This window comes from Elgaria multicarinata, chromosome 11, assembly GCF_023053635.1.
Source record: "Elgaria multicarinata webbii isolate HBS135686 ecotype San Diego chromosome 11, rElgMul1.1.pri, whole genome shotgun sequence".
Lineage (NCBI taxonomy): Eukaryota > Metazoa > Chordata > Lepidosauria > Squamata > Anguidae > Elgaria > Elgaria multicarinata.
The window spans coordinates 33,543,300-33,559,768 of NC_086181.1; the positions used below are offsets into that span (position 1 = coordinate 33,543,300).

A 16,469-nucleotide genomic window follows, 5' to 3' on the forward strand; every position below is an offset into this window, starting at 1 on the left:
CATTGATGTTGGAGCCACCAGCCTCCACTGGTTCTACCTCCTTGCCTTAACCAGATTAATATATTAAGTATATATTAACATGACAGCATCCAGTTGACCTGACACTTCATGCCAGCTACTACCAAAGAATTCTGGGAATCAGGCTTTTGCGGGAAAATGCTGAACATTTCCTCTTATACAACGGACCAAACTAAATCCCAAGACATTTTGGTGCAAGTTAATAAATTGGCACCTTGGGTAGCTCCTTTAAAGTTCTGATTAAAACCTGGAGTGGATTCGCTGCCCCAATGACATTGGAGTCACCTTCCCCCACTGCTTGTGTGTGCTTCAGTCTTAAAGCCGACAGGCAGCTCTGACCTACGAGGTTAGGGTGACCAAATCATCAAAAAAAGAGGAAACGCATCAGCCAAAAAGAGGCAAAAAAGGAACATAAATTTGCAAAAAAAAAGAGTGAAAAAAGCATATGTGAATTTGTAGGTATAGATCCAAATTTAGAAACAATTATTATAATTTAAATAGGAATACTGTACCTCTCACTACAGTGTGGACAGGTAACCTCTATGCCTGCCTGTTCAGTTTACTGTTGATCAGAGTGCTGTTAAAAAGAAAACTGCAGGGCCTGGTTGATAAATTGACATCCCTAATCCCATTATTAAAAGGCAGTTTGTGGATAGCATTTTGAGTCATTGGATCACTAAATGACATGCCCTGGATTAAATCATTAAAATGGGAATGTCTTAGATGAAAATTATCCTTCTACTTCTAGGCTTCTTCTTTTTTAATCTTTTGTTAGCTGCCGAGATTGTACCTCCTGGGAAAATCCTCTAATCTCAGCGATTAAAGAATGCTTAATCAAAGTTCTGGAAATTGCCCAAATGAGCAAATTAACTGACAAGAATCACAGAAGATACAGATCTGGCTCCTGGGTTGAACTTGGGGGGGAAATGAACTATAATCCTTTAATCTCCACTTATTGTGCACTGGAACAGACACCCGTTAATTATATAGGTGTTTAATCTATCATCGTTTATATATTGCCCTTTGGCAATGGACTCTTTTTAAACATTTTTTGAATAAAAAATGAATTTATAAATTTGATCTACATAAATAATAGTTTTGAAAGAAGTTAATCCATGACTTTAATTTTTAAAGGCGTGTGTGTTTAACCTTTTTTCTATCTAGAATCGGCATAGGAAATCCCCACCACGCACTCTTTCTTGAGGCATTTCAGTGGCTGCTTCTAAAAGGAAATGCATCACCAAAAGAGAGGACCAAATGAGGATACCAATGTGCATAACATTACTGTTTGCCAACTGATATGTAGAGATGCAAATTCAGAAATAATTATTAGAATTCAAATAGAAATACTGTGGGTTCTCCCCCTAGTGTGGAAGATTGAGACCAGGTCACCTGCGTGCCTTGCTCAGTCTGCTGACTGGTGATGGGCAATGTTCTTCTTCAGTTAGCCCTTCAAAGAGAGGACTGTCCTCTACGAAAGAGGACACTTGGCTACTTTAGGGCCCTGAACTCTGCCACTGAAAGCAAGTTCTGGGCCTGGTGTCTTGGGTGTGTATAGTAGGGGGACCATATGGAAAAGAGGACAGGGCTCCTGTGTCTAACAGTTGTATTAAAAGGGAATTTCAGCAGGTGTCGTTTGTATGCATGCAGCACCTGATGAAGTTCCCTCTTCATCACAACAGTTAAAGCTGCAGGAGCCCTGTCCTCTTTTGTATCTGATCACTCTAGGATAGCTTCTGCAGCTTTAACTGTTGTGATGAAGAGGGAATTTCACCAGGTGCTGCATGCATACAAATGTCACCTGTTGAAATTCCCTCTTCATCACACCAGTTAAAGCTGCAGGAACCTTGCCCTCCATTCCATATGGTCTGTAGTAAAGCAACAGATTCCGAAATGGCCCGAAGACTGTTCTTATTGTACAGCATCCTTGTAAATAAGCCCATACAAGTTACTGGCCTGCAAAATTGTCCTAGCAGAGGAGGGATGGAGAGCTGCATTTGTAGGCTAGGTGTGGAGGAGGGAGCTTCTGCCCCATAGTAGCCCGCTTGGTTTCTATGCTAGGCATGGAGGAGGGCCAGGGGGTTCCATCCCACCTTCTCCAGCCCGCTCACTTGCCTGCCTGGAATTCCCGGTTGCCCAGCCCACAGCTACAAGACTAGTGTTTACAGCAGGGGTGGAGGACATGTAGGGCTCCAGAAGTTGCTTGACTGCAATTTCCACGAGTCCTCAGCCTTGACTACGTTAGCTGGGGCTGATAGAAGTTGTAGTCCAACACCATCTGGGAGAGCACACATTCTCTACCTTTGGCTTAAATACAAGGCTGTCAAAAGGGTAAGCTATATATAGCCATGGCCTCTGAAGCTACTCCGAAGGTGGCACAGAAGGGTAAAGAATGGAGTAATTAAGTCATTCAACTGTTTAATTAATGAACCGATTGCTCATTATGAATCCAGCCCAGGAGAGTCTCTCTTCTTACTCTGGAGAATACGGCAGCAGCAGCGGGGACCATTTTGACCAACTGAGCAATGAGCTGGACGGCCCCATAACGGCCCTAAGAGTAAGGGCAAATGACCGGTATATATTAAGGTACGTCTATCTTCTTGGATGCAACCAGTGGAGGCTGGTGGCTCCGATGTCAGTGGGGCTGTGATTCCACTCTGGATTTCAGTCAGAACCAATCAGAAGTCTTCAGAGTGGTTCTAGCTCCTTTCAAGTTCTGACTGAAATCCAGAACAGAATCATTACCCCACTGACATCTGAGCCACCAGCTTCCACTGGACACACCACCTGTTTCTTTGGACATCAGATATGCGGGTCTCCAGCGGTGTTAGCTGAAAGGAATTTTTGCTGCAGGTGACAGAGAACAGAGGAAATATGAAATGACTATGAAGATGCACGGGTGATCATTAAAAGGACTTTTGAACTTGTGAATATGCCCAGAGTGTGCGTGTTCAGGAAGAGGTTTAGGATCAGCGTGTACCCAGATCACTGAATGCAGGGTTGGGGGTGGGGTTGTTGCTTTTTTCCTTTTTCTGGAAGCCAAACACCTAGGGTGGCCACTGCCACATCACCAAAAAAAGAACAAATGCATCACCCCAAAAGAAGACAAAGGGAGACCTTTGCGTAAAGATTTGCATCGTATTTGCATCTCGTCATTTGTAGGTATTGATGCACGTTTAGAAATAATGGCTGTAATTTACATAGAAATAAAATCCATCTCACCTTCGTGGAGAGAAGACTGTGGACCAGGTGACCCGTGCGGCATGCCCCCTCAGTCTGCTTTTTGGGTGCTAACTGTAGATGGGCACTTTCAAGGTCCGTGCGTCTCTCTTCTTATGGCTCTTTATCTTAGAGTTCGACTGGAGGACACCTTTAAATAGAGGACTGTCCTATGTAGGACAATGGCCACCCTACATACCGAAACACTGAAAGGAAGAATTCCAAATGCTCTCCCCAACACTCCCGGACTACCCCGCACAGCTCTGTGCCTGTTTCTTAGTCTTCTGCACTAAGTGCTGTGAGAAGAGCTGTATTTCTGTTAAAATTACAACAATCATTTCTAAATTTGCATGCACACAAATTTGCATGTGCAAATGTCATGCAAATCACTGCCCTCTTTTTGGTGATGCAGTTCCTCCTTTTTGGTGGTGGCTAGGGTGACCATATGAAAAAGAGGACAAGGCTCCTGTATCTTTAACAGTTGTACTGAAAAAGACATTTCAGCAGGTGTCATTTGTATATATGGGGAATCTGGTGAAATTTCCTCTTCATCACAGCAGTTAAAGCTGCAGGTGCCCTGCCCTCTTTTAAATCTGGTCACTCTAGTATAGCTCCGGCCCTTTAACTGGTGTGATGAAGAGGGGATTTCACCAGGTTCTCCATATATATAAATGACCCCTGCTGAAATGCCCTTTTCTATGCAACTGTTAAAGATACAGGAGCCCTGTCTTCATATGGTCACCCTATACGTGGCCACCCTGTGGGAAATGTGTCATCTGTTGATTTCTACCTCAGATGCCAGTGCTAAAAGAAATAGGGCCTCTGTCCATTGAAAGGCGGCAGGCCTGAACTAACATTGCCTCCCCCTTGTCAACACAGCATCCAAGTTCGCTATGGAAACTCATGGTCCAGCACCGAAGGGAGTGCCATAGGTAGCACGTCTGACCAGCAGCTGTTTCCCGGAGAGGGATTTGTGCAGGTCCTGGGCCGTTTCGGAAGCTACGTGGAGTACCTCGCCTTCCGCACCAACCTAGGCCGCGTCTTTGCCTTCGGGTCCAGCTCTGGTTCCGGGACGAGCTTCGACGCGGAGCCTTTATTCCCAGTGACGGTCCTGCGTTCCATCAGCGGACGGGCAGAGCCTTTCGTCAGCGCTATCGGGTTCCACTGGGACGAAGAGTAATGGGTTAAAGAGGGGAACCAATCCTCCCATTCCACACCCCCACCAGAAATGTCCCATGTATAAAACTGTGATCCATCTGCCTTCATGGAGACATCTTGGCAATTAGTAAAAGCACCCAAAGATAAACCAGGGCTGCCTCTTTTTGTCTTTCTTGGAGATGAAAAAGGTTATGGGAGAAGGAAATGAAGCAATAGGAAGTTTCATGCTGTGTCTTGTCAGCCCCTTCATTTAATAATAATAATAATAATAATAATAATAATAATAATACCGTATTTCTTCGATTGTAAGACGCCATCGATTGTAAGATGCACACTAATTTCAGTACCACCAACAGGAAAAAAACCACCTAAGACACACCCGTGATTCTAAGACGCACCCCATTTTTAGAGATGTTTATATGGGGGGGGGGAAATATGTCTTAGAATCGAAGAAATAGGGTAATGATGTAAAAAAAATAGGAAGGCTATTCTGAAAACATTTGGCTATGAGCCAAATAGTATAGCACCATCTACTGACTGGAAGCACTACCTATAATAAACTCCGCACTGCAAACAAATTATGTATGGGGAAAGTCTGGTGTTTCGGGGGTGGGGGGCTTACCAAGGGGTCCACAATAATAGCAGAAAACCACCCCTGAAAGACAGCTTTTGCGCCACAACCCATGATCAGTTGTAACTCAAAGCTTCTGGAAAGGGTGAGGGTGGCCACTCTCTCAGCTCTTATGAAACACTGATAGGCCAAAACACCACGAAAATTACATGTGGGGCATGCCCAATTATTGCTTATTTTCTTGATCAATACGCTCCTAGCTCACTAGTGCTCTCTAACAACTGGGTGACCACCGACTTATAAACAGATCAAATCAATTCTTGATGCAATACATTCATTCAGCTTTAAATGTGTATAGAAATATTACCTAATAGTTAATTCCTGATATTAATATCAACAGTATAATGACTTCCTCAATGAATAGTTAACACTTAATAAAGTGATATAATTGATTATAATAAACAATTAATCCAGGTGTGTCTGTGTTTGTATATATATAAGAGGGAAACTTAGAGTAATGACAAATGCTGATCAAGTCTGAAATAAGGGAAGCAGAAGCAAAAGCAAAACAAAGCAGTAACCATTCATTTGTCTCACTTTTTGACAACTTGGTCAATGTTCAAATAACCCCATATAAAAGAGAGAGAATGAGAAATAAGTGAGGGAGCGGTGCAGAGGGGAGGAGAAAAAGAGAGATAGAAGTGGCAAGACAAAACAATTTTGGGATAAATAATGGGGTTGTGCATGGACTCCCCAACCCACTTCAGAGACCGATTCAACCCACTTCGGACCCAGTCCCACCGGCTTCAGAACCATATCCGAAGTGAGATTCAGACATCCAAAGTGGATCAGATGTTGCAGTTTCCCAGGTGCCCACTCAGCAGCTGCTTGACAGACACGTGGGAAATCTGGGTGCAAGACTAACCAAGAGTCCATCAGACTCTCCCCCAAACCTGGAAATGGCCCTTTACGGCCACTGTTATGCACAACAGTAGCTCTACAAAAATCCAGAACCCCCATCTACTGTAAAAATTGTGATTTTCAGGGAGGACTGGCTTTATATTTGACTCCTCGCTCTCCTTTACTCCTCACATCGAGGCAGTAGCTAAATCCTGCCGCTTCTTCCTGTATAATATTGCCAGGATTCGACCATTTTTGTCTGTCTCTTCTGCCAAGACTCTCGTTCACGCACTGGTTATCTCTCGGTTGGACTACTGCAACCTTCTACTCTCTGGCCTTCCTTCGTCTCACATCAGTCCGCTGGTCTCTGTCCACCACTCTGCCGCTAAGATCATCTTCTTGGCCCGCCGCTCTGACCAGGTCACTCCACTTCTGAAATCTCTTCATTGGCTTCCAATTCACTCCAGAATCCAATATAAACTTCTCCTGCTGACCTTCAAAGCTCTTCACGGTCTAGCTCCTGCCTATCTCTCCTCTCTCATCTCACACTATTGCCCCGCTTGTACTCTCCGCTCCTCTGATGCCATGCTTCTCGCCTGCCCCAGGACCTCCACTTCCCTTACTCGGCTTCGTCCTTTTTCTTCTGCTGCCCCTTACGCCTGGAACGCTCTTCCAGAACACTTGAGAACTACAAACTCAATCACTGCTTTTAAAACTCAGCTAAACACTTTTCTTTTCCCTATAGCCTTCAAATATTGAGTTTGTTCTGACTCTATACTGTTAGCTTCACCCTACCCGGTGCCTGTTTACACTTCCCTGTGCCTGTTTGCATTCTCCTTCCCTCTTTATTGTTTACTACAACTTATTAGATTGTAAGCCTATGCGGCAGGGTCTTGCTATTTACTGTGTTATCTGTACAGCACCATGTACATTGATGGTGCTATATAAATAAATAAATAAATAAATAAATAATAATAATAATAATAAGGTGCAAGCGGATGGGTCCAGTAGGTCCGGCCCGCTTGCATGGCTCAGTGGGCAGGGCCAGCAGTTCACCATCCTCTGGATCACCCTGCTTCAGTTTTGGATTCAGATTCGCGGTGTACAACAACCCTAACAAGTAATAGTGTGTTGCTTAAAGATGATTCCTCTCCAAAGAAACATCTGGGACTGGTTAGCTTAGAAAGAAAAAAAAAGCGAGTAGGGAGGGACATTATAGAGGTGAACACAGTTATGTATGGTGTGGTGAAAGTGGATAAGGTGACATAACTAGAACCCAATGGGATCATCCCATAAAGCTGATTGGTGGCAGATTCAGGGCAGATGAAAGAAAGGACTTCTTCACACAGCACTATGGAATTTGGATGGCTTTAAAAGGGGGTTAGACAAACTCCCGAAGGAGAAAGCTATTAAGGGCTACTAGTCTTGATCCCTCTATGCTGCCTCAGTATCAGAGGCAGTAAGCCTAGGTACACCAGTTGCTGGGGAACATGGGCAGCAAGGTGCTGTTGCATTCATATCCTGCTTGTGGGTCCCTGGTCCACAGTTGGTTGGCCACAGTGTGAACGGAATGCTGGACTAGATGGACCCTTGGTCTGACCCAGCAGGGGTCCTCTTCTGTTCTCAGTATAATGACAGAGAGTCCAGAAGTCCTTAAACTCCATTTTAAAAAAAGACATAAGGAAGGAGCCCAGTGAGTTAGAAACAGCTCAGCAAAAAATCTTGGGAACTATTTTTCAGTCAGAGGAGGCTGTTGGCTCCAATTCTGACTCCATTCTGAATTTCAACCAGAACTCTCATGGAGCTATCCAAGGTGCAAAGCCCTATCCCCAAAATAGGCTCTGCACCTTGGCGATGTCCTTTAGTTCTTACTAAAGTCTGGTTCTTACTGAAACCCAGAGTGCCTTCACAGCCCCTCCGAAATCGGAACCACCAGCCTACACTGTACTCAGTAGAAAGAGATAAGCTCTTTAGCGTTCCTTGTAGAATTCAGGCAGCAGTAAGAAACAAGGGCCGTTCCGTACCCATTCTGAGAAGAGCATTTCCTCGCAGTCCTGACTTGTTTCCGAAGTGGCTTAGTCCCTCCGGCTCCGCCCCTGCGTAGATGCCGCACCCTGTCTAGCCAAGGTGTTCAGGGCTCTTCAGGGTCTGTCAAGAGCAACGTCGGGTGAGCAAACGACAACGACCTCCTCGTCCTGAGAAGAGAAGGCCACCCACCGCGGAGGCTGGGAAGCGGGTGGGCGTCCTCCTGCGAGGGATTTAGAATGGGTCTAGTGGAGGCTGGTGGCTCCGATATCAGCGGGGTGATGAATCCACCATTCTGGATTTCAGTCAGAACTCTAGAGGGGCTGTCCAAGGGGCTGAAGGCCAGAGCGGATCCACCGCCCCACTGACATCGGAGCCGCCAGCCTCAACTTGATCATGGTTAGGAATCTTCACTTCCTCCTACGAGCAGCTTCCTCTCTAGGGCTTTACTGCTTTAAAGCGCTTTATAACAGTTGTAACAGTTATAAAGCGCTTTATAAGTTATATTTTGTGCAATATGGACTTTTGCCAGGAATGGGTATCGGAACGCGGTTTCGTGGCAACATTTGGAGCTTTTTATATCTGTCCCACCTAGTAATATGCCCCCGGTGAGTTTGGTTGACTTACCCCATTTGGAAGCTGCCGTTATGGCCCGATTTGCACAATAAGGACTTTTGCCCGGAACGGGTATCAGAACATGGTTTCAGGGCAGCGTTTGGCGCTTTTTATATCTGTTCCACCTAGTAATATGTGTCTAGTGAGTTTGGTTAACATACCTCACCTGGAAGCTGCTGTTCCAGCCCGTTTTGCGCAGTATGCGCTAAGCGCGGAATGGGTATCGGAACACTGTTTCTTTGGACGTTTTGTGGCTTATTGCATCCCTGCCATGGAGTTGTGTGTGACTGGTGAGTTTGGTTGATATTACTCGTTCAGAAGTGGCCGTACCGCCCATCCCATTCTGTTCAGGACGTTGTTTTGGGAATTCTGGGGTTAATAGTGATATAATATTGCAATGGTTTTAATCCTAAAATATTGTTCTAAAATGTTGCTAACACATGCCACTGTTTTTGGTATTTTTAAAAAATATAATTCCATATTAATTATATTAAATGTAATATAATTAATTATATTAAATTATATTACAGGTTCCAGCCTGTTCCATTCCGACTTTTACACTGTCCCTACGTACGCAGCAGATTGAGATGATGGGACCGAGTCTGGCCCTTTAAATTGTAGGTGGAGGATGAGGACATGTCTGGATGCTCCCTGTGAACAGAAAGGAAGTTCAGAAAGGGGCTGAGCTGCAACCTTTGCCCCCAAATGTGCTTGTTGTTCTCTATTTATGAAAACGTTTACTTTGCAGTTGCAAAGATTACAAGCCTTAAAAAGACATTCTATATAGTATAAAAAACCATTTACATGCAAACATATAAGCAGACACCACACACAGAGAGAGATGCACAAAATTTTAAAATATAGTATCCTTTTCTACAGGAAAATGCTTTCCCCCAAATAAATATGTTTAGCACCAGGACAGTGGAAACAAATGCCATTTTATTTATTCTTGTTGTTTTAAAGGGGTGGGTGGGTTCAAAAGTAACATGTACCACTTCATGCACTCTGAGAGGTAGCTGCTAGATACAGATGTACAATATTGTCTGTTTCGTAGGGTGACCATATGAAAAGGAGGACAGGGCTCCTGTATCTTAACAATTGTATTGAAAAGGGAATTTCAGCAGGTGTCATTTGTATATATGGGGAACCTGGTGAAATTTCCTTATCATCACAACAGTTAAAGTTGCAGGTGCCCTGCCCTCTTTTAAATCTGGTCACTCTAGTATAGCTCCTGCAGCTTTAACTGTTGTGATGAAGAGGGAATTTCACCAGGTTCTCCATATATACAAATGACACCTGCTGAAATTCCCTTTTCTATGCAACTGTTAAAGATACTGGAGCCCTGTCCTTCTTTTTATATGTTCACCCTATGCTTTGGCCCTGAGGATCCCACCCCCTCCCAGGACTATCCCCCACAGCAAGTGGGGAGTTGGAATGGCTCAAAATTAACCCTTCCCCCCCCCTTTCCCTTGTTTTCCCTTCTTTTTAGGAAAAGCTCCAATCACGGCTGGTTCAACTTGGGGTGTGGGCTGCTCTTTTTAAACGTCCAAGGTGGAGGAGCAAGGAAGGTCTGCCCTTTGAGAACCAACAATGGCAAACCAGTTCCTAATGTGTCATTTCCCCGCCCCGCTACCCCATTATATTCTCTGAGCCCTCCAGTACAAAAGTCAACAAGGAACGAACCGCCTGCAGGAAGGCTTGGCTGAAGGGGAAAGTGAAAGCTGAGAAGGGAAGAGAGCTATAAAGAATCACCACAGAGCGCAGAAGTGAGGGACAGATTAAAATGACCAAGATGGAGGACCCAGGCGGGCAAGAGAAGTTCCTGCAGCAGTTCTGTGCGGACAAAGTCTTCCTCTCAGGGGACAAGGAGTGGAGGGTGGGAAAGAACTTTTTCCTGGTGAAGAGCACGGTGGAAAAAATGGTGAAATGGGCCTGCGAATCCAGCAGCAGATTATACCCCGAGGCCCCCGTCCTGGTGGGAAGCTACACGGAACAGCTCCACCTCCAAGCAGAGGGGAGTTCCAACGGTTTTGACTTCCTTGTCCCGCTGAGGTATAACCCCAAGCTGACCCTCGTCAGCGGCAGCACCGTCGCCCAGGACGCCAGCAGCGATTGTGAACGGAAGCTGCCCACCTACATGTTCCGTGACAAAGGGGTGCCTGTCGTTCGCTGGGGCACCAAAGTCCTCCTGGACCTCGAGGCTCTGGGAGAGACCTATGTGGAAGTCCACTGTGATAAGAAGAAAGAAGAGGAGGATGAGGAGGATATCGTTTTGGATAGATTAGATGAGTTTAAGGTGGGTGCAGTTGGGGGAAACTTTGCCCCTGTGTAGCATAGCATCCCTTTCCTGGGCCTCCATCTCAGGGGTCGCATGTGACACACAGTAACAGACAGGACAGGGAGGGGAAAAGCCAGCTGGGGTGGGGGACCTTAAAATTAAAATATAGGCTGGTATCATCACGCTACGGTTGATAAGCTTTTGAAAAAAGAAACATTTTCAAGTGAGATTTAAAAAATGAAACCGACATCGCGGTCTGCAGATGCACTGGAAGATGTAATGTAATGTGTGAAAAGGCCCGAAAAACCCAGTTGTAAACCTCAGATCACTATTGGTTTATGGGGTGGCTTCTTCCTTCCTTCCTTCCCTCCCTCTCTCTTTGGATTTTCTCTCAACCTATGGACCCACTTTGCTTCTCTTTTCTAGGAGAGCCTTGGACACCACAACCTGGACCCAGTTCAAATCACGAAGGACTTTCACCATTATATGGAAATCACCTTGGATCCAGGTATAGTCGGGATGATGGAGGGGACGCTCATTCTGAAAGGGTTCCTATCTTTAAGTGCTGGGCAACAAACAGAAATTAAACAGCCCTCTCTCTACATCTCTCGAAAGGAATTTTGGGCTGTCGTGCAGTTCTTAAAGACACAAGACTCATGTCAAGAAAAGGAGGAGGAAAGAGCAGGTGGTTATTTCAGTCTACAACCAATTCTACCTTAACTAATTTTCTTCTATTTTTTATTTCCTGTTTTCCCAGCGTACACCCATCCTCTACAAAATGGTAAGGTCAAAGAGTAACATTTGAAAAAAAAATATCATCATTGAGATAAGAAGCCTGTGGAAATCTCTCTCTCTCTCTCTTTCTCTTTCTGTCTCTCTCTCTCTCTTCATTAAACTAATCTGCATTCCTTTAATTGTTCCTGGGTTTCCTCCTCATTTCAACAATTAGATCCTGTTTTCCAACGAAGACTGTTCCCCTCCCGAGTACCCAGGATAGACGAGAGGATAAGAAGTGAGTATATTTATTGTCAAGAGGTATTTTTATTGCTGATCAGATGCAGGAAATATCCAGAGCAAGCAGCTGAGGGTGCTCTGGTGTGGTCTCAGCAGGGCCGGCCCTACCATTACGCGGGCTCATCTGCTCGCATCAGACAGCAGAGCGGGAAGAGCAGCAAATCATACCATTCTCGCCCTGTTGTCGTCCCCCGGAGGGCCCACTGCTGCCTCCCCGCCACTTGCAATGGGTGCTCTGGAGAGCCCTGGCAGCCGCTCTCCCACTGTGACTTTTGTGGGGTGGTAAACCTAGGGTGACCATATGGAAAGGAGGACAGGGCTCCTGTATCTTTAACAGTTGAATAGAAAAGGGGAATTTCAGCAGGTGTCATTTGTATGCATGCAGCACCTGGTGAAATTCCCTCTTCATCACAACGGTTAAAGCTGCAGGAGCCCTGCGTAGCGTGATCAGATACAAAAGAAGGCAGGGCTCTTGCAGCTTTGTGATGAAGAGGGGATTCCACCAGGTGCTGGATGCATACAAATGACACCTGCTGAAATTCCCTTTTCAATACAGCTGTTAAAGATACAGGAGCCCTGTCCTCCTTTTCATATGGTCACCCTAGTCATGGAGTAACTCTCTAGGGTTGCAGTCCAGTGGTGGGTGTGGTCGAAGGCAAAAGCGGTGGAGCTAAAATGACCCAAAGCACCATCGTATTTTAGTTCAAAGTTCTTACTGCCAGTAACTCAGCCTTGGGGAAAGGTGGCGAGGTTGGGGGGTGCAAAAAGCCAGGAAAAACCAAACTATTGGGGAAGGGACTTGGCCATTTTGAAAACTCTAGAGGGCCAGATTGGAATGCCAGGCCGGCCTGATTCAGCCCTCGGGCCTAAGGTTCAACACCGCTGCTTTATTGTTGCGACATAGAGGCTGCACGTCACCTTGGGTATCCCTATTCCAAGAAGGGATGTGGCCAAAGAAACCAGTCATCCTTCCCCACCCTGTTCCTTAGTCCCCAGGGTAATAATGCTTTTTTCCTTTCTGATCCCTTTGTAGAGAACATCAAATTAGAGGCCTTGGATTCGGACAGCCCAGCCGTCCAGCTGACTTTCGATGAAGGAATTGAAACGGTCCCAGTGAATTTGGCACCTGCTATTCAGGGAGCCTTCCAGCTCTCCAACCAGTGGGTGAGGGAAGACCTCACCCACCTTTCCGACTGGTGGGAGGGGGACCTGGCCAACGAAAAGAAAAGCTTCCTCCGGAAAGCAGCGGTGCTTCAGGAAGTTGGGCCGGAGCTGGTCGCCAAGGGAGGATTTTGGAGGTAAAAAACAACAGTCTAGCTAGCAAGGAATGAGCACAGGAAGTGTCATGTTCAGGAGGCAAGGCAGAACTTTGCACATGTTTAGGACCCAGCAGCAATTTCAGAATCCAAAGCTGACCTTTCGATGTAGACCCATCTTCGGGTTTTGTGTCAGAGGTTTAAACAGGATTCCTTTTCAAAATGGGCTTTTTAGCTCCTTAAGGCAAGACACGTTAAGCATCCATTTGCTAGTTTCAAACACCCAAAGCCTTGCTTTTAATACAGTTCTTCACCCCATGAAGGGAGATATATGTGCATATTCCTAGCCGTAGGAAGAGTATGCTGCAACTGTGTGTGATATTCCCCAGGCTGATCCACCTTAAAGTATCTTTTGAAGCTGCCTTCCCCAGCCTGACACCCTCTGGACATTTTGGATTACAACCCCCATCTTCCTGAGCCAGCAGAGCCAATGGCTGGGGAGATGATGGTGAGTTGTGGCCTGTCACATCTGGAGGGCGCCAGGTTGGGGCAGGCTGCTTTATAGATCTCAATAGCCATGATGGCAGATTGTGGACCAGCACAGCTGGACGCTGCTTTAAAGCGACTGCTGCTCATGATCTGCTTTTCTGGGGCAGTCGTTTCTTGGTGCCTTCCAGGGGTTTGGGCTACAATTCCCATTATCCCTGATCATTATGCTGGCTGGGGCTTATGGGAGTTGGTAGTCCAAGCTGTCCGAAGGGAATGAGGAAGGCTGTTCTAGGATGTGTCTTTGCACTTCCTTTTTCCTCCCAAGATAAAGCTACAAGCTTAGACTCACTAGCTTAGCTGGCTCAAAAACCCACTGAGCATATTGGGATAAACCCTTTGGGGTAAGCCCAGTGGCGGATGGTGGCTCCGATGTCAGTGGGGCGGAGAATCCGCTCCGGGCTTCAGTCAGAACTCTAAAAGAACTTTCAAAGATGTGGAGCCTTTAGAATTCTGACTGGTTCTGACTGGAACCCGGAGCGGATTCACCGCCCCACTGACATTGGAACCACCAGCCTCCACTGGATAAACCTGCATAGAATTGTGCCATTATTGACTATTCAAGGGCTCATCAGACTAAATCACTGTTTGTCCAAATACCACCGTGAACGCCGCTGTCCTTACAACCAGTCTCTCCCTGGGTCTAGGCTCTCTTTCAGCCGTGCCGAAGCTGCGATTCTGGAGGGTGTCGACGCTGATCAGGGCCACAGGCGGGCAGCATTGAGACTGCTGAAGTTTGTCAACGTGACAAGATGGATGCCAGAGTATGGCAAAATCCTGACCTCCTACCATCTCAAGGTAAACCTGGCAAGCGAACGCACACGCCACTGGGGCACCAGGGCAATGAGAGCAAAATGCTAACACTGCTGTAGCCAAGGTGGCCCTTGCCCCACTGCTTGGAGGCCTCCTGCCCAATCTAGTATCGGGCACTTTTAAAGAAGTTTCCAGCCCACATGGCATTGTAAAAGAGCAGGAGTGTGTGCTGTCAGCATTTGTTGATAGATGCTAGAAGGCAACCTCCCTCCACCTGGTGCCACTGCCTGTTCCCTCCCCTCTTGCTCTGCACATTTCTTTCTCTGCTGCCCTGGTGTGGGCCAGGGACTAAGATGTGGCCTGAAAGGCATCCATTGCAGACCTCTGCTGTTATCATACTCTCAAACCTCCTCAAATTATTGCACTGTTGGCAAAGCTGTCCCAATGCCTTCCCTCCCCTCCCCAACCTCCTGTTGACCTACCCCCAGCACACCAAAACTAGCCACACCAGCCTGCCCCAACCTGGTGCCCTCCAGTTGTTTTGAACTACAACTCCCACAATTCCTGTCCATTGCCCATGCTGGTTGGGGGCTTCTGGGAGTTGAAGTCCAAAACAGCTGGAGGGCACCAGATTGCGAGAAGATCTGGCTAACGTTTCCCCCTCTTCATCTCTTGCAGACCATTTTGCTGTGGTGCTGTGAAATCTATCCTCAAAAGGCGCAGTGGGGAACTCTGCTGTCCTCGCTGCAGGCCCTCCTGGGGATCCTGAAGCACACCCTGGCCAGGCAGAAGCTCCCTCACTACTTCCTCGTGCCCGTCAACCTCTTCAACAGGCGCTACAAATCCAGCAGCGCCACCTACAGGCCCTTGGCCTTGGAGGTCCTCCGCCTTGAGGTCGAAGCGATGCTGGCTGATCCAGTGGGATACCTCCTGCCAGATCATGAGTCACAGGGCCGTTGCGTCAGCGAAGACTTTGAGGAGAAGTGGGAGGCTCTGCGGGACTTTAAGGGAAGGCGTCAGGAAGAACTGAAGAAGATGGAGGATGAACAGATGTATGAGGAGGTGGAAATGTATGAGGGTGATGGGGCCGAGTCCTGTGTGAAGAGCTAGAAATCCACCTGAACACTGTTGTTCCCTGCAATTGGCCATTCTGCCACAGAATTCCCACAATTTAAAGCAGGGGTGGGGAACTTGTGGCCCTCCAGACGTTTTGGCCCTAGCCAATGGTGTATAAAGCCCTAAACAACTTGGGACCAGGATACCTGAGAGAGCACCTTCTCCCTTATCAACCTGCCCAGTCACAGAGGTCATCAGATGGGATGCTTATGGTGGTTCCACATGGATCTTCAGCCCAAGAGGAATCTACCCAGAGAACAACCTTCAATGTGGTGGCCCCCTTTCTATGAGACTCCCTGCCTCTGGAGGTCAGGCACATGTCGACACTGTTGTTTTCAGCACCCCCTGAAAACATCTTTATTTCAGAAAGCCTTCCTTGGCTGACCAGCCATGTTTTTATCAGAATTCTATTTTTAAAAACAATCATTTTAAACAAAGAATGTTGTTCTTTATCTTATCTTTTTATCTTTTATTGTTCATCACTCCGAAATCTGTCTAGATGTAGAGCAGTATATAAATGTTACAAATCAATAAAATTAATAAAATTATGATGGGAGTTGTAGGCCAAAACATCAGGTTGGACAAGTTGTCCAACTGTGATTTATAGGTGACCATATGAAAAGGTGGACAGGACCCCTGTATCTTTAACAGTTGCAAAGAAAAGGGAATTTCAGCAGGTGTCATTTGTATATATGGAGAACCTGGTGAAATTCCCTCTTCATCACAGCAGTTAAAGCTGCCGGAGGCTTTACTAGAGTGACCAGATTTAAAAGAGGGCAGGGCAGCTGCAACTTTAACTGTTGTGATGATGAGGAAATTTCACTAGGTTCCCCATATACAAATGACACCTGCTGAAATTCCCTTTTCAATACAACTGTTAAAGATACAGGAGCCCTTTTCATATGGTCACCCTAGCCATCTATGCTGCCTTGAGCCCCTCGAAGGAAGGACAGGATAAAAGGCATAAGAAGACGCAGTCAAAACTTGTCAACTTTTCAGT

General features: G+C 46.4%; 1 protein-coding gene and 1 pseudogene across 2 annotated transcripts; both read left to right on the forward strand.

Annotated features, from left to right (window-relative positions):
- The first annotated feature begins 2,461 nt into the window (after positions 1–2,461).
- On the forward strand, positions 2,462–4,480 carry LOC134405661 (zymogen granule membrane protein 16-like; annotated as a pseudogene).
- A 3,481-nt stretch (positions 4,481–7,961) lies between these two features.
- LOC134406184 (uncharacterized) lies at positions 7,962–15,946 on the forward strand. 2 transcript variants are annotated; one of them, XM_063137477.1, is made up of 9 exons: positions 7,971–8,033; positions 9,037–9,123; positions 9,996–10,802; positions 11,211–11,292; positions 11,542–11,565; positions 11,734–11,796; positions 12,832–13,096; positions 14,248–14,398; positions 15,032–15,946. In XM_063137477.1, the coding sequence occupies exons 3-9, from the start codon at positions 10,290–10,292 to the stop codon at positions 15,461–15,463; spliced, it is 1,530 nt and encodes a 509-aa protein (XP_062993547.1). In that variant the 5' UTR covers positions 7,971–8,033; positions 9,037–9,123; positions 9,996–10,289; the 3' UTR covers positions 15,464–15,946. The 2 variants fall into 2 exon arrangements, with proteins under 2 accessions (XP_062993548.1, XP_062993547.1); XM_063137478.1 differs by lacking the exon at positions 9,037–9,123 and having other exon boundaries at positions 7,962–8,033.
- Positions 15,947–16,469: the final 523 nt, after the last annotated feature.